This window comes from Diplodia corticola, assembly GCF_001883845.1.
Source record: "Diplodia corticola strain CBS 112549 chromosome Unknown scaffold21, whole genome shotgun sequence".
Taxonomy (NCBI): Eukaryota; Fungi; Ascomycota; class Dothideomycetes; order Botryosphaeriales; family Botryosphaeriaceae; genus Diplodia; species Diplodia corticola.
The window spans coordinates 99,927-123,489 of record NW_017971500.1 but is presented as its reverse complement, the minus strand read 5'-3'; the positions used below and the strand labels follow the sequence as shown (position 1 = coordinate 123,489).

The 23,563-nt window shown below is 58.0% G+C and overlaps 8 protein-coding genes across 8 annotated transcripts; 4 read left to right on the top strand and 4 right to left on the bottom strand.

Annotated features, from left to right (window-relative positions):
* Positions 1–222: 222 nt before the first annotated feature.
* BKCO1_2100044 (nadh-ubiquinone oxidoreductase 39 kda) lies at positions 223–1,662 on the bottom strand (the record flags this gene model as incomplete). Its single annotated transcript, XM_020272700.1, has 6 exons — positions 223–958; positions 1,011–1,102; positions 1,159–1,253; positions 1,309–1,371; positions 1,428–1,441; positions 1,502–1,662. The coding sequence occupies 6 exons, from the start codon at positions 1,660–1,662 to the stop codon at positions 223–225; spliced, it is 1,161 nt and encodes a 386-aa protein (XP_020131013.1).
* A 297-nt stretch (positions 1,663–1,959) lies between these two features.
* BKCO1_2100043 (proteasome regulatory particle subunit) lies at positions 1,960–3,228 on the top strand (the record flags this gene model as incomplete). The annotated part of the gene is made up of 3 exons (XM_020272699.1): positions 1,960–2,245; positions 2,305–2,540; positions 2,587–3,228. 3 exons carry the CDS (start codon positions 1,960–1,962, stop codon positions 3,226–3,228), a joined length of 1,164 nt encoding a protein of 387 aa, XP_020131016.1.
* Positions 3,229–4,823: 1,595 nt separating this feature from the next.
* BKCO1_2100042 (lea domain protein) lies at positions 4,824–5,241 on the top strand (the record flags this gene model as incomplete). Its single annotated transcript, XM_020272698.1, has 2 exons — positions 4,824–4,971; positions 5,066–5,241. 2 exons carry the CDS (start codon positions 4,824–4,826, stop codon positions 5,239–5,241), a joined length of 324 nt encoding a protein of 107 aa, XP_020131015.1.
* A 728-nt stretch (positions 5,242–5,969) lies between these two features.
* On the top strand, positions 5,970–8,800 carry BKCO1_2100041 (ring finger protein; the record flags this gene model as incomplete). The annotated part of the gene is made up of 4 exons (XM_020272697.1): positions 5,970–5,993; positions 6,065–6,169; positions 6,221–8,309; positions 8,361–8,800. 4 exons carry the CDS (start codon positions 5,970–5,972, stop codon positions 8,798–8,800), a joined length of 2,658 nt encoding a protein of 885 aa, XP_020131017.1.
* A 1,148-nt stretch (positions 8,801–9,948) lies between these two features.
* On the bottom strand, positions 9,949–10,846 carry BKCO1_2100040 (proteasome component pup1; the record flags this gene model as incomplete). Its single annotated transcript, XM_020272696.1, has 2 exons — positions 9,949–10,599; positions 10,673–10,846. The coding sequence occupies 2 exons, from the start codon at positions 10,844–10,846 to the stop codon at positions 9,949–9,951; spliced, it is 825 nt and encodes a 274-aa protein (XP_020130966.1).
* A 570-nt stretch (positions 10,847–11,416) lies between these two features.
* BKCO1_2100039 (nuclear pore complex subunit nup159) lies at positions 11,417–16,046 on the top strand (the record flags this gene model as incomplete). Its single annotated transcript, XM_020272694.1, has 2 exons — positions 11,417–12,290; positions 12,340–16,046. 2 exons carry the CDS (start codon positions 11,417–11,419, stop codon positions 16,044–16,046), a joined length of 4,581 nt encoding a protein of 1,526 aa, XP_020130900.1.
* A 569-nt stretch (positions 16,047–16,615) lies between these two features.
* On the bottom strand, positions 16,616–19,537 carry BKCO1_2100038 (gtp-binding protein 2; the record flags this gene model as incomplete). Its single annotated transcript, XM_020272693.1, has 1 exon — positions 16,616–19,537. One exon carries the CDS (start codon positions 19,535–19,537, stop codon positions 16,616–16,618), a length of 2,922 nt encoding a protein of 973 aa, XP_020130901.1.
* Positions 19,538–21,773: 2,236 nt separating this feature from the next.
* BKCO1_2100037 (transcription factor c2h2) lies at positions 21,774–23,185 on the bottom strand (the record flags this gene model as incomplete). Its single annotated transcript, XM_020272692.1, has 4 exons — positions 21,774–22,182; positions 22,237–22,519; positions 22,749–22,819; positions 22,884–23,185. The coding sequence occupies 4 exons, from the start codon at positions 23,183–23,185 to the stop codon at positions 21,774–21,776; spliced, it is 1,065 nt and encodes a 354-aa protein (XP_020130902.1).
* Between the last annotated feature and the right edge of the window lie 378 nt (positions 23,186–23,563).

The following is a 23,563-nucleotide window of genomic DNA, read 5'->3' as shown; positions in this document are numbered from 1 at the left end:
CCGAACCTAGTGATTGTTTTTGGGACTTCATTTCACCTGTATGGTCGCCTCTCCTACAAGTACAAGGTGGCTTGAAGCTGCGCTGGCCTTGTTTTATATACACACTCACGAAAAGGTTTCCTTCCTTCCTTTCTCATCTTTGGTTCTTGGCGCTTTGAAACCCAAATCATCCTGGAAAATAAACTAATAACAGACGCACAAAAAAGGAACTAGCGAAGGAAATCACTGGTCGTCCAGGACGTGGAGGTACCCACGCTCCTCGCGCTTCTCGCGCTCGGTCTGAGGAGGCATGTCGTAGTAAGTGGAGCTACGGAAACTCTTGAGGTAGTGGTAGAGGACGCTCTTGATCTCGATGGGCTCAATATCAAGGTCTTTGAAGGTCTTGGCAGTGGGGTCGATCTGTTGGTCGATGAACTCGCGCTCGACCTCATCACGTGAAATGATGGGCCACCACAACGCCTTGTTGAGGATCTCAGCGACAGGCTGGAGCACCCTCTTAGGGATATTGATGTGACGACGGTGCTTGAGGATTTCCTTGTCAACCAACTCGGCAAGCTCGGCGGTGCTGTAGTTGGTGGGGCCGTAAAGCTCGTACGTCTCCGAGGCGGTGTGGTCGTTGTGCAGCATGTGTTCGAGCGCCATGCCGACGTCGATGGCGTGCACAGGCCAGTAGCGCTCCTGCATGTTGTTGGAGGTGATGACGTTGGTAGGACCAGCCAGCCGGTTCAGAAGGCGGTCTTCCGAACCAAACATGGGGGCGGGGCGGACGATGGTGGTCTCGGGGAAAATGCTACGCGCAACCTCCTCGCCATAAGCCTTGGTCCGGAAAAACTCAGAGGGTGAGTTCTTGCTGGCGTTGAACGATGAGACATGGACGAAACGGTCGACATCGTACTTCGCAACGGCGTCGGCAATACGTTTGGTACCCTCGATGTGCACGTCCTCCAGGTCGAAGTTCCTTCGCACTGCCGTTAACATGGTTCTCGCCTACAGACTGCTTGGTTACTGACTTGGTGGGGTAGTCGCGGCCGACCAGGTTGTAGACAATATCGGAGTGTCTGACGCTCTCCTCAATGGATTGAGTGTTGCGCAAATCGTACTCCTGTGCCTGGGTTAGGAACAACGCAATGCCTTCGCTTGCATAGAGAAGCCCCTTACCATGAAAACAACCCTGCCGAGATCACCAGAAACCTTCAGGTGACGCTTGGCCATCTCCTCCCGGAAAGGAACGACAACGGTAACACCCTGGCGCGCTGTTCAATCTCGCGTCAGCGCCTCGGTTGCAAGACTACGCGCAGCAAGTTGTACCCAGTCTGTGGACAATGTATCTGCCCAGGAAGCCGGTAGCGCCGAAAACGGTTGCGGTGTGGCCTTGCGAAGGAGTCAGTCGTGGCTGGGTGGAAAGGCGGGTTGTGCGTGGATCAAACCTCCAAGCGACGATCTGTGTGGCCATACGTCAGCACCAGCTTCATGCCCAGCAAACGTTCCAGGCCAGACTCACCTGCCACCGGGTACTCTAATGATGGGCTTGCCGGTGCGAGTGATCGCAACATCGTGAACCTGGCGGCGGGCAGGACGGGCGAAGGGGGAGGAAAGGCGAGGAGCGGCCAATGCCTTGGCCAGGCCGGCGCTGGGGCCGGAGCAGCTCCTGGAGAGGGCCATGGTGCGGGGTTCGAGAGCGGAGAGCGGCGGGCGGGTGGTTGTCGATGCGGAGGGCGCGCTGGTGGTTGCTGCTCTGGGCTTGGCCGGCAGCGTCGGCGGCCGGAGATATGTCAGCCCGATCGTCGGCGAGCTCATTGGAGAAGCTACCACTTGGGGCCCTGGCGCCTGCGAAGCTCGCCGCAGCTCCACTAGCACCGATATCACCAACCCTCACCACCAACGCCCTTCAAGCGCCGCTCCGCCATACATCGTCCGCCCGTCCAACACCTGCCCTGCCCTTCGCACACCGTCGTCAAGATGGCGGGACCGACGGCCAAAGACCTGGAGATGATTCCGGATTACCTTGCGGAGCAGCGCGACGCCGCTCCCGACGACCTGCAACCCTTCTTCCTAAACTTCGAGGATTACTGGGAGCGCAAGCTGTGGCACGAGCTTACCGACACCTTGGTCGAGTTCTACAGCCATCCGCAGAGCGCTCCCCAGCGGATAAACCTGTTCAACACCTTCGTTCGCACCTTCGCCGACAAGATCAACCAGTTGAAGCTCGTCACCCTCGGCCTGAGCGCCGCATCGCAGTTCAAGGGTACGCACACCCGAACAAGACAGATTCAGCCGAAAACGAAGCTAATTCAGGTGATGTAGATGATAAGGAGCGCCTCACCTTCCTCCAGAGCCTTGCCAACAAGGCCAACAAGCCTGCCTCTCAAGATGCATATGTCTACGCCACCGTCGCCGTGGCCAGCGTCCAACTACAGCTGCGTGATTTCCCCGCCTCACGGAAGAAGCTTGACGAGAGCGAGCGCATCCTGGACTCATTCGACACGGTCGAGACTGTCGTTCACGCATCTTTCTACCGCGTGAACGCCGAATACTACAAGGTGCCACTTCCGTTATTGTCGTGGATGATGCAGCTGACGTTTTCAGTCGCAACAAGAGTTTGCTTCATACTACAAGAACGCTCTTCTCTTCCTCGCATGCGTGGACATTTCGGAGCTTCCCCGCGAGGAGACCATGCAACGTGCTTACGACCTAAGCATTGCTGCTCTCGTCTCAGACTCCATCTACAACTTCGGAGAGCTCCTTCTCCATCCTATTCTCGACTCCCTCACGAACACCCCTCACTCCTGGCTTCGTGACCTCCTCTTCGCCTTCAACCGCGGCGATCTGGCCGCTTACGACGTCCTTTCCGGAAACATCTCCAAGAACAACCTCCTTAATGAGCACCAGCAGTTCCTTTACCAGAAGATCTCCCTGGCTGCTCTCACCGAGACGGTCTTCCGCCGCCCCCCTCAGGACCGCACCATGACCTTCCAAGCCATCTCCCAAGAAACCAAGGTGCCCATCGACCAAATTGAACATCTGATCATGAAAGCCTTGAGCTTGGGTCTGCTGAAGGGAACGATCGACCAAGTAGATCAGATTGCCAAGATCAACTGGGTTCAGCCGAAGGTGCTGGACATGAAGCAGATCGAGGGTATGAGGACCAGGCTGAGGGACTGGGATTCGAGCGTCAACCAGCTGGGTAACTGGATCGAGACTGTTGGCAAGGATGTGTGGGCTGCTTAGAGGAATATCCGCTTGTTGCCGCTGCACAGTTTAGACGAGATCTTATGGCATAATGGATGGCTGAGAAGAGTGGGAAGCAGATGAAGTGATCATGGCTTACTCCTCGTCCCGGACGACAAGACGGGCCACACGTGTGTGTATGATGATGGCAATAAGGTTCTTGGTTCTATGCCGAACTACCTGGACCAAAAATAGAAAGGCGTCTCTCCGGTTGCGCCAATGAAATGACAGTAAATAATGGACGATGACATTTTTGACAACGTGTGAACTATGAGCTGAGATTGGTGATGTTATCATAAGGTGAAGAGGGATCCATTGTAACCGTCTTCGGAATCCAATCCCCACTATGCAGTAATCAACAGTGAGCGCCACCAACGTTGTATCAACCATGACCTCTTATGAGTACAGACGCCTTTTTTTTGGTGACAGATTGTGTACGTAACAGAGGAAATAGAGATCATGCATATGACGGGTACGAGCGTCAGAACAGTTCCCTGTCCATTATCATGATTTGATGCTGCCACTGTTCGTCTATCACTTGTGGACACCTGCCAGATAAGCACCACGTCTGTCGGTAAAGTGGGAGGTAGTTCACCGTTGTGCGCCTGGATTTTTAAATGGCGTAGAGAAAGATATATATACACCGGTTGATCGGCCAAGGGTCTATGTATTCCTTGCAGGGAGGTTCTTGTTCGAACAGGAGGGAAGTAAGTATATCAAACACAGCTGCGACCGTATGCTTCCCGTATACTTTAGGCCAACAGCGAGCGAGAGTCGGTTGGCAGAATGTAACGTCGGACCCGTTGAACAGACCAGCCGAGTCACTGACTTTGCGTATGACCAGCATGTAACCTCTCAGACCTACATCTCTCGTTGGGACATGTCAAGCATAGCTCCAAACCTTTCAAGAACCAGGTTGATAAAGACCGGTATCGCACACAGGTAAGAATGCGCACCAAGCATTTCACAGCGCACCTTGGTAGACAACGCCACATCGCTATCAAACCAAATCAATCGGGCGCGACTCTCCATCCATGAGAGTCTTTAGCTTCACTCAAAGCTTGGACACTTGCTGAGACTGGACGAGTACCTGCGTCCAAACCTACATGGTGAGGGCAGAATGGCAAGTCTCCAGACACGTGAACGGCCGGGAAGAGACTATCGTTGACTAGGCAGATGGATCGACGACGCCATGGAAAGGTTCGATGCGTCTGGATGTAGCGAAGACGCAATTGAGGACGAGAGTTGAGAGGGATAACGTAGCGATGAGGTTATGAAGTCGTGAGAAGGCCGGGGTGGAGAGGGGCTGGGGGCAGGATGCGGCTTTTGCGGCGTGGGGAGAGCAGGGATGGTGGCGTGCGGAATGATGGCATTTGGACGAATCGCGATGGCGCACGGCCCAAGCCCCCCGGTGCTGCATGCAACTGACGTCAGTCCCAAGCTGTATACATCAACTGGCGCGCCTGCCGTTCTCCTCTCGTTTGCATTCTGCTTTCCTCAACCAGCCGCTCCTCCATCTCGCCACATCGCTCTTCATCCAGCAACACCCAATTCCTTGCGAACTGTCTCCATCTCACCCGTACAAAGCCGCCACAATGCTTCGCACTACCTTTGCTCGCAACGCCCGCCTCTTCACCACCTCGGCTCGCTTTCAAAAGAGCACCGTCGAAGGCGTCAAGGATGCTGCCAAGAAGATTGACAGGACTGTTTCCGATGCAGCTGTAAAGGGCATTGAGAAGGGCGGTACGTCATCAGCACCTCATCCCAAGCTACCCTGGCTTGGGAACCAATTGCACGTCCTTGAGCTGAGCACAAGCTAACCTGATCCCCCATGCAGAGGAGGCTGCCGGCAAGGTCAAGGACGCTAGTGGCATCGGCAAGCAGAAGGCAGATGGCATCGCCGCCGAGGCAAAGGGCAAGGCACACGAGGTGGCCGGCGAGGCCAAGGGAAAGGCCAGTGAGCTCAGTGGTAAGGCAAAGGGCGCAGCCGAGGAGACGAAGGGCAAGTTGTAAAGCGATCAACCTGACATTCGCATCATGACGAAGAGATGAATTGCCTTGGGGAAAAGTATGATGTACCTCTTAATGAGCGATACAACTGAAATTACTTCTACACAAAGCTTCTGATGCGTGCCCTCAAAGGCCCGCGCCCGTTCAGATTCAATCTTAGCTTTTCCTAGAGGGAAGTGAAATGGGCACAGGGAAGTGACTTCTTTCGTGGAGAGCTTTGGAGGAGACGGGCAAGTTTCCTCCGATGGATGTTGCGTTTCTTTCTAGTGTGTTTCCCGTCACAATTTTGGGCTGCACATGTCTAGCTAGACCACTAAGGAGGCATGATATTCTACTATGTTTGAAACGCCAATATGCGTATGGCTGAGTTTGGGCCACTCGTTCTCTGGTAGGAGTCCAAGATGTTGGAAAAAAGAGAAAGGAGACATCGCCAGTCTCAGAATACATCTAGTGCCGTGACATTCGAGTGCAAATATGCACAAGGCCGGGAATGGTTGACTCCGTTGCTGCTCCGCTCATGGCGTCAGAAAGTCGTTGCCGGTTCCGCGCGGTTGCAGCTTCACCCGGCGTTTGCGTGAACGTGTCCGATTCACGTCCGGGAGCTGCGCACGAGCAGCGCAACATCACCCCCACCACCAACCACCCGCTGCATTTCTCTTACCTTCTTCTGCCCATGCAGATGGAGATCTCGCGCTACTCAGTCTTGCTTTGATTTGCACAGGCTCACCATCATGCGGATCGCCGCCTACGTTGGGGTAAGCTGCACTGCTCCAGCTCTCGCCGCCGAGCTCCGCAATGCGCGGATGCGCTGACCTTGTCGCAACAGACCTCCGTGGCCCTGGCCGCCTCGGTGCTGCTTCGCGCCGCATACGAAAGGCCTAACTTCTACTCCGCATGTGTCTATCTCTCTCAGTCAAATGCCTGCCTCATGGTACATCGTTCCCGCATCCCCGAGGTCGCCTTGTCCTAATAGCTTTGGTAGATACTCACGAACCTTGTCCTCCTCCTCACGGCTTCCTTCATGTACGGACTCCAGCGCCTCCTCTACGGACCGCTCCGCCCCATGGAAGTCGAGCGCCTCTACGAACACGCCTGGTTCGCCATCACAGAGACACTGCTAGCTATGACTATCTTCCGTGACGACGTGGGGGTGTGGTTCTTTGTCATGTTTGTCAGCCTCATTGCTGGCAAGATCTGGCAATGGATTGGTGCTGGCCGAGTCGAGTTCGTGGAGCAACAGCCCCCGACCTCAAACGAGATCTTCTTCCACTCCCGCCTGTCCTCTTCGCTGATACTGTCCATTGCGTACGACTCGGTGATGCTCGGATATTGCGTGGACACGGTCCTGCGCCAGGCACGACCAAACATGATCGTCATGTTTGGCTTCGAATATGCTCTGCTCCTCATCGAGTCCTTCGCCACCTTCTTCAGGCATATCCTGTGCCTCATTGATCTGACCGTCCAACATAAGCAGACAGACGCCAAGAGACAGGAGATGCTTGAGGAGAGGAGAGCCGAGAGACAGCGACAGAGGGAGGAGACTGGCGAAGGCTTGCTTACGGCGGCGGAGCTGGCTGCCGAAAACATCGAAGTTGATGACAATGAGATCGACGTGCCTGGATGGGAAGGCAAGGGCCGATGGATCTTCTACTTGGACCTTGCAAAGGACTTTGTCAAGCTGACCATCTACATGGCATTTTTCGTCATCCTCATGACCTTCCACGGTCTTCCCATTCACATCATGAGAGACGTCCTTCTAACATTCCGCTCGTTCCATAAGCGCATTTACGACTTCTTACGCTATCGCAACGCTACACGGGACATGAACTCTCGTTACCCTGACGCTACCAATGAAGACCTCGGGGAAAACAACATCTGCATCATCTGCCGCGAGGAGATGCGCCCATGGACAACGCCTGAGCAAGCACAAGCTGCTGCTGCTGGTGGCGCCCCGCCAGCACAAACTCCGCAGCGTCCAATTGACGAACGCCACAGGGCGAAGAAGCTACCTTGTGGCCATTGTCTCCATATCAGTTGCTTGCGCAGTTGGCTTGAACGCCAACAGGCTTGTCCCACCTGTCGCCAGCCGGTACTCGTCGAAGAGGCTCGGCAACGTCAACAGGCAAATCGAGCCAACCCAGCCGCCAATGTTGGTGCACAACCTGGACTTCAGCAAGGTGCTCCGAATGGCATCCCACAAGACGGGAATGCCCAGCAGCCTCCTCTCCCTCGCATGCGTCAAATTCAATTTGGCCCGTTCCGTATTGGATATGGCGTCCGCGCAGTGAACCTGAACAACGCGCAGGCGGACAACCCGCTCGCTCAAATAGTAGAGCACGGACGACAGCAACACGAGCAGGCTCAGCAACAGATGCAGCAACAGTACCAGCAACAGCAACAGCAGCGTGGAGGCCTCAGTGACCGCTCGTCTCGTGCGCTCCTGCGTGAGGCGACGGCAGACCCTCTCCGGGCGAATTCTGTCATTGCGCAGACCATGTGGCTAGATCAGCTGGAGCGTCGCCTGGTGAGCGATATTCAGGCTCTGAATGTCGCGCAGCATCAACTGCACCTTGTCCGGGCATTGCAGGCAGAGTACATGCGTCTTCGTCGCGTAGCGGCAGCTACTGTTGTCAATGGTGCCCAGCCCGCGCAAGATGCCCAATCCCCGCTTGCGAACATGTTTGCCGGCCTCAACACTGACGGTCTCAATCTCAACGCAACATTGGGGCACGACTTGAACCAGCCGCGTCTTTTTAACGCCAATGCGGAACAGCCTGTCATGGAAGCCCACGATCCAAATCTTCCGCAAGGATTGAATTTGCCTCCCGGGTGGACGCTCTTGCCACTCCATAGGGCCGATGCTACGCAGGCGCAAGAGCCAGGAAACCAAGGACCGAGCCATCACTCTCCTCCTGCTCGCTCAACGGCACAGTCTGCCGCAGATGCTGCGGCCTCTCTACAAAACTGGAACGACACAATGACACGGACACTGGACGAAGCTCGAGGCCGCGATTATACTTCCGACTTGTCAATGCAGGCCCCTCCTACCGCTACGACCTTTAATGGGACCGGTATGGAACCTTTTCTGGGCAGGCTTAATAGCCGAGCTAACACGATACCAGGCCATGCTCCCCCTGGCCTCCGCGAGAACCACACCAGGCCTAACAATTCTGAAGTCAATGTACAAACACTGGCCCCCCCGAGCTTGCCAACCAACGCAGCCAACCCACCCACCGCGCAACATGCTAATGAGCCTGTTTCTATCGGCTCCATGGCTCATATCCCTCCATCTTCTGACCCAGCAAATCTCGGGGGTTCGGACATCTCATCTCACTCGGAGCACCCGTCCCATCCTGTTGCTGCTGAATCCTCTGAAGTAGCGAACAACACAACGTCTACAACTGGTTCTGAAGGAAGCTCGACAAAGGCACCAAGGCCCGAATCTGCTGACGCTGAAGGTGCTGCTTCCCAGATCGATGGAGTCAGTAGTTCCACTCTTGCGAGTGAGCGGCCTCCATCTCGACAGCCGACAGTCGAAGATGGAGAGGATGACGACAACTAGGCCATCCCCCTTACGAGTCTTGTGTGGGGGGTTTGGGGTATGAGCGACGAGTAATCATTCCAATTTCCATTTCAGCTTTCAGCGTGCCTCTGCTTTCCTGAAAAAAACATAAACCCCCGGCTGCACCCGATGAGGAAATGGCATTCAGTGGGTAACGCCGAGGGCAAGTTTCTCTGTAACTATACCCTTCATTTGCATAGCGATGGCGAAGCAGGAACAAACATGGTGGATGTGAATTCTTTCCTCACCACCAGACCCAAGCGCTCTCCCTGACGTTGTCACTGTCTACTAATTTTGCTGCCTGCTGATGCTCACTGAAGTGCCTGCGGTATGTTCTTGTGGTAGTGTTGTATGCATCTCTGACTGCGAAAAGACAGAGCTAGTAAATCTTGTCTTTACGCCCAATGGCAAGTCACTTTTGTATCAACACCTTCTTCATACATCGAGTTGATTCGTTGGGCCAGATTGCGCTTTCCGAACTTATGCCGGTGCCGCCAATGAGATAGCTCGAAGGTACCAAAAAGTGGGCCGTCTCAAGCCAAAAAGAAACATTGATGACCGCGTCGTGCTCAAAACGAGAATCGACCACATGAGGTGACGTTCTGTTTGTTTCCAAAGATTCTTTAATGGCGTTTAGTGGCAGCCACACGGTCACTTCTGGTAAAAGGCAAGAAATGAATTCATTATAGCTTACCACGCCAGAAAACAAATGTTGCTGTTTGATGTTATATACCCCAAATCCATCATTATTTCGCTTTCCAAGTACAACCTGCTACCCTCATATCTTTAGACTCCCCACCACACAGTTCGGACACCAGGACAGTCAAATCCGTCCATGCTCGACTTCGACCGCAAATTCGACAAGAAGCAGCGTTTGTCATCACTTGCAACACTCGAGCATTTGACAGCCATGGCTCGAAACTGAAGTCGTGTACACAGGCCTCGCAATAAATCAGTCTTAAACCAATATGTTCGTGTCAATCCGCAAGGTCCGGAAGCTCATTAAGACATGGTTTCATTTCTCCAAGTCTGGTCCCTGCTGCGACGCAGCAACAGGTCCAATTTCTATCCCTCTGCGAAAAGCCAGCGCCCTTCTTTTCGTAGTCTACATCGGCTTCGTCTCAACTGCCCTCATTCCATGTCGGCGCTTATGCGTCAACGTCCATCCTCTCCGCAGTCTGCTCACCCTCGGTGAGCTCGTGCACCGTAACGTACTTGCTAACGTCCTCCTTCTTGATGACCTTCTCGTTGAGCACAGCGGTGGTGCCGCGGGGGAAGCGGTAGTTGCGCTGCTTCTTCTCGCGCTGGTTGGGTTGGATGTAGTTGCGCAGGAGGCTCGTCTTCTCCTCGGTGATGACGGCGACGTCGACGTTGCTACCGGAGCCCAGATCGTTGAAGATACCGGCCAAGATGGCGTCGGAGCATAGCTTAACGGCCTGGTCGCGGTTGAGCGCCGGCTGCCACTGGGTCTCGAAGACGGACATGGCGGCCAGCGAGCCAGAGCCCATGGTCACGTAGGGCAGCTTGTCGGTGGAGCCGTGGGCGTGGACGGTGAAGAGGTGGGCGCCGGTCGGGTCGACGCCGGCGACGACGAGGTAGGCGCCGATGTGGCCCTGGTAGCGGAACAGGTGCTGCTTCAGCATCGTCATGCATGTCACGACGCGCGGCTTGCGGCCCGTCGACAGCGCATGCAGCTCCAAGTTGGACGACATCAGCGCCGTCGTGAACTCCGTGTCGGCCGCCGTGCCGGCACCGGCACACCAGATCTGCGGGGCGATGTAGTGGAGCTTCTCGCAGTTCTGCAATCCGTCGAGTTAGCCGTGTCCAGGGGGGTTCTCCTTGGCATGCTTGCGACGAAGCTCTTTACCGCACCTTGTCAGCTACTATGGGTCCGCTCGTGGCTCTGGTATCGGCGGCAATGACGACGCCGCCATCGAACAAGCATCCAACGATGGTGGTACCGGTGCTGGTGGCCTTGGGGAGCGGAACGCCCTGGGCGTGCAGAGCCGCATTACGGTTGTAATTCGAGAAGTCGAAGCCCGGCATTGTGGCGGCAGATGGGTATGACGGACGTGGTGGGAGTCGAGGTCAGCCCGGCGGCGTGAGGTCGAAAGGCTTGCGTCGAGCGCGGCGGACGATTACGGGCGGTACAAAGGGAGCGGGGGATTGCAAGCCTAGTGAGGAGGCAAGCGGAGTTGGAGAGTGGTGGTGGTGGACGGTGGACGGTGGGCGGAGGGATGGTGTTGCTTGAGCTGCTGGCGGGAAGCTCAAGCTCGCTCCAGGCAACGCGCGAGACGACGCAAGGCGGTCCGGGCATTCGACCTCGCGTCCATTCCAGCCCGCCCGCCGCCTTCCACAACACCTTCCAATCCCCGCCTCGCCCAGGAGTGACAGCGCCTTCCACAGCCCCGCTGCCTGAGCTACTCGCCGCCCGAGCCTGCCCAGGCTCCTGCGACTGCGCGCCATTCCCTTCGGTGCGAGCTTGCTCTCTTGTTTTGCTCGTCCTCCCAAACCATCGCGCCGTCGCGAAAAGCGCCCTCTAAGCGCGCCGGACCGCACTCCGCCTCGTCCAACCTGCCTCCTCGGAGACGGCGACTCTGATACCCCGGAGCAAACATGGCCTTTTCCATGGGTGGCGTGGCCAGCCCAGTAGCTAGACAGGCGGACGACATTGAGGATATTCAGACAGAGGTACTGCGACTGATTCCAATTACCAGCTCCAAAAAGCAGAACGGCAATGCCTTCCACAATATCAGCCCTTTGCATGCTGACCCGCATCTACAGCACCTCGGGTTCGCCGCCATCTCCGCGCGGAATCCGAAGACTAAAATCACCAACAAGCTCAAGCTGCTGCCATCGCCGTGGCGCGTCGACGACCTGCCGCGGGCCGAGTCCAACCTCTTCGCCGCAGCCCCAAGAAAAGGTGTTGTTGCCGCCGCCGGTCCGGATTGTCTGGTCATCGCCTCCGCCGACAGCATTCGCGCTGCCTTGACTTCAGAGCGCGATGAATCCAACAAGGATCCCGTTGTTCCCTTCAGTCCGGAGCTTACCGTCTCTATGCCGCGCCTGTCTCAGATTACATTCACGTCGGACGAGCAGTACTTGGTCATATCGGCGCAACAGGGCGGAGGGCTGGCAATACACGAAGTCGCCGCGCTTTTGCAGAAGAATAACAGTCCAGCTCTGCAGATAGGTACGGATGGCATGGGTGTGCGGGCATTGATACCAAATCCGGCACCTGAGCTGGCAGAAAACATTGCCGTCGTCACGGAGAAGGGACAATTGATGATTGCGAGTCTGAAGCAGGGAGGTTTTGTCAAGACACAGAATGGGGCTGTGCTGAAGGATAACGTGAGCTGCGCGACTTGGAGCAACAAGGGAAAGCAGCTGGTCGCTGGTCTGGCCGACGGCACTGTCGTCCAGATGAAGCCGGACGGCTCTTTGACAGGACTTATGCCGCGCCCTCCGACTTTGGAGGGAGATCAGCACGGTACGTATATTCATCATCCCAGGCTGAAGCTCCGTGCTCACACAAGTAGTTTCCTGCATCTCATGGTTAACAAACGACGATTTCTTCATTGTCCATGCGCCTACGAGCATGGAACAGGGTTCCCCTCCTGAAATGTCCTACCACATGGTCTCGCGCACTAAGAATACCCAAAATTACACCTTCAGCAAATTTATTCTGTCCGCTTGCGACGGCTGGGGCGAGATCCGCAATCAGCCGCCTCACTACTTCATTTCTCGTCTGAGGAATTGGAAGCCTGACTTAGATGACCTTGTGCTGGTCTCTTCTACCGGAGGTCTGGAGCTTGGACTGATCACAAAGAGCTCTCAGCCTCTCTCACGAGAAAACCCGGTCACGAACAGCTACGTTCCGACAGTCACGGCCGATGATGCTAGAAAGGCTTCTATGCCTAGCACTGTCGATGCAGATTCATATCCTGACATGGAAGATTCATCTCCACTCGGCCTTGCACTTGATCTCTCTAGCAAGGAAAAGGTGTACAAGCCCATCAGCGGTAGTGACATTGAATGGACGAAGACCCCACTCCCAGCGGTCATGGTACTGAACCACGAAGGCTACCTGAACGCTTGGTGGATAGTCTACAACTCATCAGTTGAGTCAGGAACTACCTATGAGGGCCTTGCCGCAGCAAATGGTGCCCAATCTGCACCCGCACCGCAACAAAGCCAACCAGCTGCTCCTGTTTCGTCGAGTCCGTTTGGAAAGTCCGGTTTTGGTCAACCGGCCTTCGGCAGTTCAGGCTTTGGTGGTGCATCTCCTTTGGGTCAAAGCAAGTCCCCTTGGGCATCCACCAGCGTCGGTAGTGCCACCAGTGCGCCTGCATTCGGACAGTCTGCTTTTGGATCGGCATCGAAACCGGCCACTCCAGCGTTCGGCAAGCCGGCATTTGGAGCACCCTCCCAGCCTGGAACTGGTGCAGGGTTTGGCTCAGCTAGTGGTCTAGGCCAGAAGGCTTCTCCATGGGGAAGCCCCGCTCCGACACCTTCACAGATTCCTAAGCCTAGTGGAGGCTTTGCCAGCTCGGGTTCGAGCGAGAGTGGGTTTGCTAAATTCAACCAGCAGAGCGCATCGCCATTTGGTGCAGCAAAGCAAGGGCAGCAGACAACATTCGCAGCTTTGGCGGCAAACAAGCCTGGGCAGTCGGCATTTTCTAGTGGTTCTTTCGGTGGTACGCCCAACCAGAGTTTCGGTCTACAAACCGAACCCAGTTTCGCATCTACGGTCTCGCTAAATTCGACTGCAGGCGGCTCGACAGTCAAGTCCTCATCCTTCGGAGCTCCCACCCAGCCGTCGGCGAACCTTTTCGGCCAAAAGAAGGAGGCGGAACAACCCCAGACTCAAGAGTCGGACATGGGCGATGCGGATCATGCCAATGGAGATGATACTCCAAAGGAGCCTGCGAAGCCGGGTCCCTTCGGGCTGAGCAATAGTGGCTTCAAGCTCGATTCTGCGTTCAAAGGAGATGGATCTGCGAAAGACGATTTGCCGAAGCCTGAGACAGGTTCCAGTTTTGGCAGTTTTGGTCTTGGGTCCTCTTTTAGTGCAGCTTTGGGTGACGCTGAGAAGACTCAGGGAAAGCCAGGAAACAACGCTCCTGAAAAGGCTGGGTCGGCCCTGTTTGGTAATAAGACGGAAAACGCCACTTCCCAAGATGCCCCCAAGACCGGTGGTGGTCTGTTTGGTTCCACCAAACCCGCTTCTCCGTTCCCGTCCACCGGATCTAATCTGTTCGGCAAGCCTGCAGAGAAAGCCAAGTCCCCTGCTCCGGAAACTGCCCCTCTGCCGCCAGACTTCACCAAGAAGCCGGCCACGAAGGAGGACTCCCAGCCTGAAGCGGCCCCTTTGCCGCCCGATTTCACTAAGAAAACGCCCAAGGAGGACAATTTCCAGCCAGAAGATGCTCCTCTTCCTCCAGACTTTACATCTTCCAAGGAAAATAAGGAGGAGCCTGAGGAGGAGGATTTCCCTCCGATTGCGGGCAGCCCTCCTGTAAAGGTTGAGAAGCCAGAGTCGCCTTCACTCTCGGAGATTCCCGAGAAGAAGAACGAGCCTGCCCTCCCCCCCTCCGCGCCTACCACGAACAACAACGCCTGGAGCTTCCCTCCTGTAGAACAGACTCGTTCAGACTCCAGGTCCAGACCAATGGCCCAACCCAAGTCCCGCAGCCCGTCTCGCTCACCCGTTCGTTCCCCAAGCCGGAATACCTTCGCCATGTCAACTACGCCCGCTGGTATTCCCAAACACATCGGACCCACACCTTCCTTCCCTCAGCCGACGTTCGATCGGCGTGAGGAAACTCTCCGGTCGCCCAGCCCAGTCCGTGCGGCTTCGGGATCGATACTCAGCCCTGGCCCTAGGCGACAGGCGGTGACAATACCACCTCCGGCTCCCATCTCGCGCGCAACATCGCGGTCTCAGGTGCCTCTGTCGCAGGATCCCGTGTTCCAGGATTTGGGAGACGACCAAGAGTTCGAGGCGACACGGGCGATTTTATCTTCATCCCCCCGTGCCACCAAGACGTTGGAAGACTTCTACGTTCATCAAGACTACGCCGGAAGGGCCGGTCCCTCCAGTGTGTCTGGGTCGGTTGAACAGCTCTACAGAGACATGCAGAGCATGATTGACACTGTTGGCCTCAACGCACATCATCTGGCAGGTTTCATCAAGGGCCACAACGAAATCACTCACGAGGGTCGCTCACGCGATGACCTTGACGTAAATGTCGATGACCCTGAAGATAACGATTGGGTTCTTGCGGAGATTGAGGATCTTTCCAAGACAGAGAACGGTCTTGAGCGCTCATTGGACACAGGCCGCGTCGCTGACGTTCAGAACAAGATCCGCAGCCTGATTCGCCTCTCCAAGGACGTTGGTCAACTGCGCAGGCGCCTCAACGACGTGCGCAAGTCGATCGAGCAGCGCCGCGACCCGTCCAAGCTCGCCATCACGCGCTCAACGCCCCTCTCGGAAGAGCAGAGCGCACAGCAAGCACAGCTCCGCTCAGCCTTTGCGCAAACACAGAAGCTCCTCGCAGGCGCCGAAGAAGGCATCGTCCTCCTCAAGACGCGCATCTCGTTCGCCCAGGCCAGCAAGGCGGGCGGCGCCACCAACCCGACGGCCACGCCGACGGCCGAGGCGGTCGAGAACACGATCAAAAAGATGACGGCCATCATCGAGCAGAAGAGCGGCAACCTCGACGTGCTGGAGAACCAGCTCCGGAAGATGCGCCTCCTCGGCGGCGACGACGGAGACTCGGAGCACCACCCGGCCGAGGGCGACGGGGAAGACGACGACGACGACGACGACATCGCCGCCGGCCTCAACGCCATGTCGCTCCGCGGCTCCGGCCGCTTCAGCCGCGAGGCCAGCCCGGCCGTCTTCGCCACGCCGCCCTCGGGCATGCGCAGGGGCCACCGCAGCCGCGACGGCACGCCCTTCAGCGCCGACGGCAGCGCGCGCAGGAGGCTCTTCTTCACGCCCGACAAGTACGGCTCGGCCAGCCCGGGCGTGCTGCGGAGCAGCGTCGGGCCCGGCGGCTCGGAGCTCGTCCTCCGGAGCGTCGAGGACGCGGCGTTCGGCGGCGAGCACCTGGTCGGCAGGGACGAGGTCAGGGTGTACGTGCGCAAGGTGGAGAAGAAGGCCGTCGTCAAGGGCAAGTTGAAGGAGGCCATCACGAAGAGGGGGCCGAGGATCACGAAGATGGCTGGCGCGAAATAGATGGGATGGGGGGGGATGTCTATCTATGTCTGCTTTTCTTTTCTTTCTCTTTTCTTTTCTTTTCTTCACTCTTCCTCATAGCAGGGCCACACCACCGGAGTAGTAGTGTCGTTGTTGAGCGTGATTCTGGGGGATGGTGGTTGAATGGGGTTCTTTACTTGACTTGATTTTGTGACTGCAGCCGAAGACGGAGTGAAAAAAAAATGGTAGTGGGGGAAAAAGCGTTGTGGTATTGGAGAAAGTTGGCTGTAGGATAGATAAGCTGAACTGAAGTTTTGTAAAACAAACATACACATGCCAAGCGTATCATGAAAGTGATTCACGAGTCCAACCCATCTTCACACACGGCGTTCCTGCCCCTTGTGATGATATACACAATGCAACGAGTCTAATCCAAGTCTAATCCAGGAACGGCGAAAGCGAGCAAGATTCAAGTACAACGAATAAGAGCATAGTGCAAACTCAAAAATGCGAATCCAAGTGTATAAAATGACAAACCTCCCTTCGACGCTTGCCTCCGCTAGAAAAGAGAGAGAGAGAGAGGGAGAGCCATACTTCTCCGGCCCCCGTCATCCAAACCACTCGACCACCTTGCCGGCGAAGCCCTCCAGACCCACCACGCTCCTCTCGGACCTGTCTGCCACCTCCCTCTGCCTTCTGCCACCCTCCATCACCAACACCCGCGCCCCCACCTCGATGAACTCGCGCGTCGCCACGAACTGGAAAGTCACGAGCGTGCCCTCGTCGCTTTCGCCGCCGCCGCCGCCGCCGTCCCTGTCAACGTCGTCCGCCTCGCCGCCGCTCGCTTCCTCGTCTCCGTCTTCGCTCTCGTCAAACGCGAAGCCGAACGCGTCGTCTCCCCCGTCCCTTTCCTTCCCGTTCGCCTCGGCACCGCTGCCGTCTTTCTGCGCTTTCCGCCGCTTCTTCCCGTCGCCGCCGCCGCCGTCGTCGATTGCGATGGCGATGACTTTCGCGCTCGCCCTGACGCTGGCGATGTACGTGACGGCCAGGCTGCCCACGATCAGGCTTCGCACGCCCTCTCCCGCAAAGCGGGCGACGAAGGCGCGGCAGGATTGCGGCGGGTTGCCGATCCCGCCGACCGGGCGGACGAGCACCATGCCCTTGCGGATGCGACCTTGTAGCGCCGCTGTGGCTGCTGCTGTGCCGGCCCTGGAAGAGGATGTCGATGAAGACAGGGCTGCTGCTGCTGCTGCTCCCGGGGCGGCGTTGGGCGTGTTGTTGTCGTCGAGCGGAAGGACCCCGAGCGAGCCGACCTGCCCTGCGAACAGGGTTCGGACGGGCAGACGCAGGTTTCGCATGCTCGTGATGCGGACGCGGCGCCACTCGTGCTGCTTGGGCGCGCGGGAGGACGCTCGGTGATACGGGAGGGTCAAGTTTTGGTAGAGAGCACCGGGGAAAGAGCGGCTTGTTGGAGTGACGGCGGCGCTTGGCCTCGAAGGAGCGCCAGGGGAACCGCTGCTGTCACTACCGTCCTCGGTAGCTAGTGTGACTGCTGCGATGTTGCCAACCGGGTACGGGCCGAGCAGGAGTTCCTCACCAAGGTGAAGGGTACCATAATCGAGACGGCCGCTCACAATGGAGATTTCGGAGGTCTCGGGTGTAGCGTCGTCATTGGAGTTGAGTCTCCAAACATCTTCGACGTGGTAGAGTGTAGCGAGTGGGGTGTTGCTCTTGGAACTTGGAGGAGAGCGTGGATGCGTGGCATGTCCATTTTCGGTCGACGTCGTCGGCGCTGAAGGAATGGATATTTGGTGTAGAATGGCATGCAGCTTGCGAATGCCCATACCACTCAAAGCGCTAGTCAACACGATCGGGACAACAAGAGGGTCGTGCGACAGCTCGTTTGTAACCTTGGCTCGCACGAGCTCGAGGTCTGAAACTGGTACGACAGCGAGATCATCCTCCGTTACCGTTGTAGAGGAATCAGGTATGATTAGCGGCTTCTTCCCAGCCTTTTTCAAAAATGTAAGCAGCTTGGACAAAGTCTTCTTTATCCCGCTTTTCGAAGCTAGGTCGAGTTTAGTAACCACAACAATCAGCGGCAGTTCCAACTTGAGACAAAGCTCTAGATGCGCCTCCGAGAGGTCGACGTCAGCGGCGGCGGCGCCGAGAACCTCTTCGGATGACGGAGTACTACCGACCCTGCCAGAAGTATCCTCATCGTTGTCTGCTGGCACACATAGCAACGTCCAGTGCGGGGCCCAGCCCATCAGACCGCGGACAGTAGTCCGTCTGTAACGCGGGTGGCCAGCAGAATCGGAAAGAAAGACCAGGCGGCTGGACTGGCAAGCCGCATGAACATCGTTCCAGGAATCAACATTGCCCGAAGCATAGTTGATCACATTCACACTACCTGAGCCATCGGACGACTCGGTGTAGCCGATGAGCTCCTGAGTGACCGAACTAGTCATTCCAGAGGCAATTTCATGTCTGTGTTTCAGTAAGCTGAGTCGAGACTTGCCCCTTCCATTGTCCAAGGTTGCGGTGGACAAGCTTCCAAGCAGGCTGGACTTGCCAGACATGGTTGCTCCGGTCAGGGAGACACGGAGCTGCTCGGATGCGGAAGTGCTGTCATCAAGGCTGATGTGCGAAAGTGGCTGCGCGACATGGTGGTTCTGTGCAGCAGCAGCAACAGCAGCAGGGCCTGGAGCCTGCGGGCTGTTGACCTCTGGCTTGATGAAAGCTTCTGCAACCCAAAGCTTGCCACTGTGCGCCGTCTCGTCGATCTCGTCGGTCCAAGCGCATTCGCCCACGGGGATCATGCGCAGGACCTTGACGGTACAACCGAGGCTGGCTGCCATGGCGCGTAGATTGGTCAAGCTCTCGGCCATTTCATCGTCGGCGAGCCCCACAAAAGTGCCATCGTCGGCAACGCCAATCTCGTACAATGCACCTTTGCTTTCTTCCAATCCCGGGAGCAACCTTGCAAGAGAAGGCGGTGCCCTGAGTTGCTCGGCTGCTTCAGGCAACTGCGGAACGACAAGCTCATTGGCCGACGTGGAATGGTATGGTGACGATTGCTGCAGCCGCCACAGCAGCTGCGTGGTCAGCTGTTCCAGACGATGCTGGCGTGATTGGCTGGATGTGGCTCGCGGAGGAGTGCTGGCGGGAGTGCGCGATACGGCCGTCTCGGAGACACTGTGAGGTGTTGGAACTCCGAGACTCGAACGATGCGACCCCGCCACGTGACGAGCGGTTGTCGACGTGGTGAAGGATCGCCGTGGGCGCAGCAGAAGGTGTAGTTTGTACTCGGTAGGGCCTTCCTGGGGCTCTGCGTCCAACTTGGTGACAGCACGGTCTGATTCAAGCACAGCCCTTGGCTCAAGTGCGCCACCCGTGGCGAAGGATGCGCCGGGCGGATGGGTTGACAGGCCGGGTCGAGACGGCTCGCGCGGCGTCACTGAGCGCGGAGTCGACCACGGCGAGGCGACCCGCGGCGGGTCTGGATCAAAAGTGAAGATGGAGGCCATGGTGGAAGCACAACGCTCAAGCACCTGACGTGTGGGCTCTGGCGCTCACGGGCAATACGCAATCAGGGCAAACGCGAGAAGGTTGCCGATAAGCTCTTGTAGGTAGATGATGAAGGCCGTATTCGATATGAGGTCGACGATAGTAGTGGTAACATCTTGGCTGCTTCGACAGGGGGCAATATGCGTCGCTGGGGTGCGGGTCAAGCCGTAGGCGGGCAGACGGGGGAGGCAAGCTAGCAGAGCGACATGCTGGACATGCTGGACATGGTGCAATACGAGCGAGGTGGTGAAGGGCGGCGTTGGTGTTGATGGAGTGAGGTCCTGTTGGCGCACACGTCGAAGCGAAGGCTGCCCGGTGCAGGTGGATGACTCCTCGGCCGTGAGTCGCCGGCCGCTCCTGCCCAGAATGCGGGCGGTCTGGGGTCGCGGCCGGAGGGGCATTCTTCCACGCCGGCAAACATGGCGGACTTACTACCTACCACCTACCTTGGCCGTGGCCGTCGCGCACCTCATCACACTGGCCCCAGGCGCCTGGCACCTGGCGCCTGGCACCTGGCTCCCGGCACCCGGCACCGACACTGGGACGGGCTGGCGTTGGGCGTTGGCAGTGGCATGGACGCGACAGCCGCCCACGTGAAGGCGTTGCGGGCGCGGTTCGCACCAGAGCCGTGCGGAGTGGAGCCAGTTGGGGCCAGTTGGGGCCAGTTGGGGCCAGTTGGGGCCGGCACGCCGCGGAGGCGGCCTCGAGGCCTGGCGTCGGAACTGGGCCGCAGAGTCGCATGCGTGCTGGTTGCGAGCCAGCGCTTGGGGGCGGTGATGAGACTAGCTCGCTGGCAACTACCGCTCCACGCTCGGCGGGCAGTCGCGGGCAGAGTCTGTCTGCAGCCACACGTGTGACGGGTCGGGGGTTCTGTCCGGCCGTGGGTGGTGGTGCCCCGCCGGCCACACCGCCTGCGCTTCGGCATGCACGCAACTGCTGCCTAAGGCTGCCTATTATTCCATCCCCACAGCCGGGTCTTTCTGGAAGCCAGGAAGGAGCCGGCGGGGCATCTTTAGGGCCTCGCGATACCGCTCGTGACGATCGCGCTACCCCCGCGCCGGATGGACGATGCACGATGCGCGATGCACGATGCACGAGCACGGCGGATGACTGATGCCTTGGGTACCTTGCGCCAACGTGCAGGCTCATCAGGCTCGTCGTCCGGCCCATCAGGCCCAGGTCCGGGCTCGGGCCCGCGCTCGCGCTCACGCTCACGCTCACGCTCACGCTGCTAGGGCTGGGCGCGGCTGAGAGGAACTCGATCACTCGTGGCAGATCGCTGCGCGCCGGCCAGACCGCCGGACTGGCCGCTAATGGCGGCTCGAAGCGAGACAACCAACATTGCCCGATGAGACCAATATCCAGACCACCGACCAGACCACCGCCCACCGCGAGCCCAAGGCCTGCTGCTGCCCGCTCTCATGCCACCTGCGGCCGCCCAGGTCAGCCCGCAGCTGCGCCAAATGGCCAGCGCGCCGGCAGTACAGTCAGCACTCTGTTTTGACGCCTGCGCTAACATGCCCTCGCTGCCAAAAATAAGGTACCTGGCTGCCCTGCTACGCGAGCTTCTGCCTCGGGACTGATGCAACCGGTAAGTCAAGGAGCCCGTCGCAGCAGCACCTACCAAAGCAGATGATGACATCGCAAGCCTGCCCGCTTCCGGCACCCCTGTGCGCGAAGGATGACGATGCTGATCATGATGCTGATGGCGCTGATGATGCTGATGATGCTGATGATGCTGATGATGATGCTGATGCTGATGATGCTGCTGCTGCATTCAATATAGTGGTATGTACTTGTGTGCTGCGAAAAGAAGTAACGGAGTTGGTATCTTTGGGAGGCCACTGCCCGCTGCTGCCGCTGCCGCTGCCGCTGCCGCTGCCGCCGCCGCCTCTGCTGCGCCGAATAGGTAACGAAGGATGCCGGCCCCCGAGCCCCGCGTCCAACGCCGTGGTAAAATGCTCAAACCTCAAACCCCAAAAACACCGCGCCATGCTGCTTCGGAAAAGAGGACATAAAACAGAAAAACGCCGTCCAAGTTCAGGCTGCCCGCTGCTAAGCGAGCGGCTGAGAGCCAGCTGATGCGACGCTGGCCGCAAAAAGAAGAAGATCATGCATGTCATACGTGGTTTGCCCCGTGCGCCGTCCAAAGAGGCCGGCAACGCACGTCACTGCTTTTCCTTCCTGTGCCCGTCTTCATGATGCGTCCGACGACTTGCGTGGCTTACACTTGTCATGCGCCATGTGCCCGTTGCGTGCCGTTGTCCGCGTGAACTCGGCGCCGCACCGCGGGCAGTACGACTTGGCCGCCGTGCCCGACTTCTCGCGCTGATGCCGCAGCAGGTTGCTGAAGGTCGAGAACTGCCGTCCGTTGCATCCGTGCTCCCAGCACTGTGGCTTCGGCCTGGAGTTGAGCACGCGCACCCCTCGGTCGGCTCCGAGCTGTGCTGACGGGTCCGTTGCGCTGCCGGCCGGGTAGGGTGCTTGGTACTGTGCGCCGGCGCCGGCGTACATGGGCGGTGCTGCTGCTGCTGCTGCTGCTGCTGCTGGCGTCTGTCCGTATGGCACCCCGTATCCTGCGTTGGCTCCGTATTGGGCTGGTTGGCTGTCTATTGTTAGGGCTTACGCGCTGCCTTCGTGTGCAGGGCGGACATCTTACGTCGAGTAGTTGGCCCCGTAGGGCGCAGAGATGTTCGGGTGGATGGGCGGGTACGGCGACGCCTGTGCGCTCGCGCCTGGCATGGACCCGTCGCTGGAAACTGGCACGTACCCTCCGGATGTCGAGCTTGCTATCGAGCCGTGTCTGGACGGGTAGTCGGCGCCGGGGCTGCTCCTGAGCACCGCCGAGGGGTACGACTGCATGTACGGCGAGGGAGCGCCACTGCTCTGCGTGTAGGCCTGGTGCTGCGGCGATGACTGCTGGGTCTGGTCCGGCGCGTAACCTAGTCGTCACTATCAGCCCCCGCTCCGTTCGTGCAAAAAGCCCCGAGAGTGCGCCGACGGGCCAGGACTATCCCATCTTTTTTTTTTCTGGTCCGCAGGTCCACGGCGAGAGGACAACACTTCCTCATTTCCCGACGGCGCCCAGCAAATGGCCCGCTTTTTCCTCGTCTCTTGCTCGCCTCTGGGATGGCCTTGGCTCGGAGCGGCTCCGCAAGTGGATCAACTTACCATAGGGATCGTAGCTGGGTCCCGGAGGAGGGAAAGAGCCGTACTGTGAGGGCATCATGAAGCCGAGAGAGCTGCAAAGCTGATGAGTGATGATTGCTTCTTGGTGGCGTCCGAGGTGGTCGGAGTCCGGGTTACCTCATGTCTTGTTCACCGTGGCTCGGGGATCGGTGGCACGATTGGTCGGCTTGGGTGGGGTCCAGGTCGTAGTCAAAATCCAGGGACGACGATGGGCCAAGCAAGTCGAGGTCCTGAGCCGCGCCGTCGAAGGCAGGGTCCAGGAGGTGTTGCGGGTAAGAAGGGCCACGCAGCGGGCTCGCTGCGGGGAAGGATGGACTGTGAGGCGCGAAGGAGCGTCGGGAGGGGCGTGGATGGCGGGAGACGCGGGGATCTGAAGCGGTCTCGGGATCTGGTCGAGAGGAGGATCTGGGGGCAGCCATGTTCAGTACGGCGGCGAGGTGATGGGGACAGCCACGCCGCAACGCTCTTACCTTGGGCTTTATTCGGCAAGATATGATGTCTTATATCATGGAGTATTCGGGCGATGGGTACTGGTGGGCTGGCAGAACAGCTAAAAACGTTCACTCTCGGACAGCAGCTGCCTGCGCCATGTCCGGGGGGCGAGGGTACATCATATAGATGTCTACAACATGGTGGAAGAACCAACACTCGCCTGGTTGGCTCCGTGCGCGTGAAGGATTCGCCCCCCTGTCAGCACGCTTGGGGGGGGGAAACCCGTGCAGGCCACGATTTAGTGTGGGCATAGGATATGATGCCACCTGCGTGCCTGGCACCTGCACGTCTGGCAGCGCTGGGAC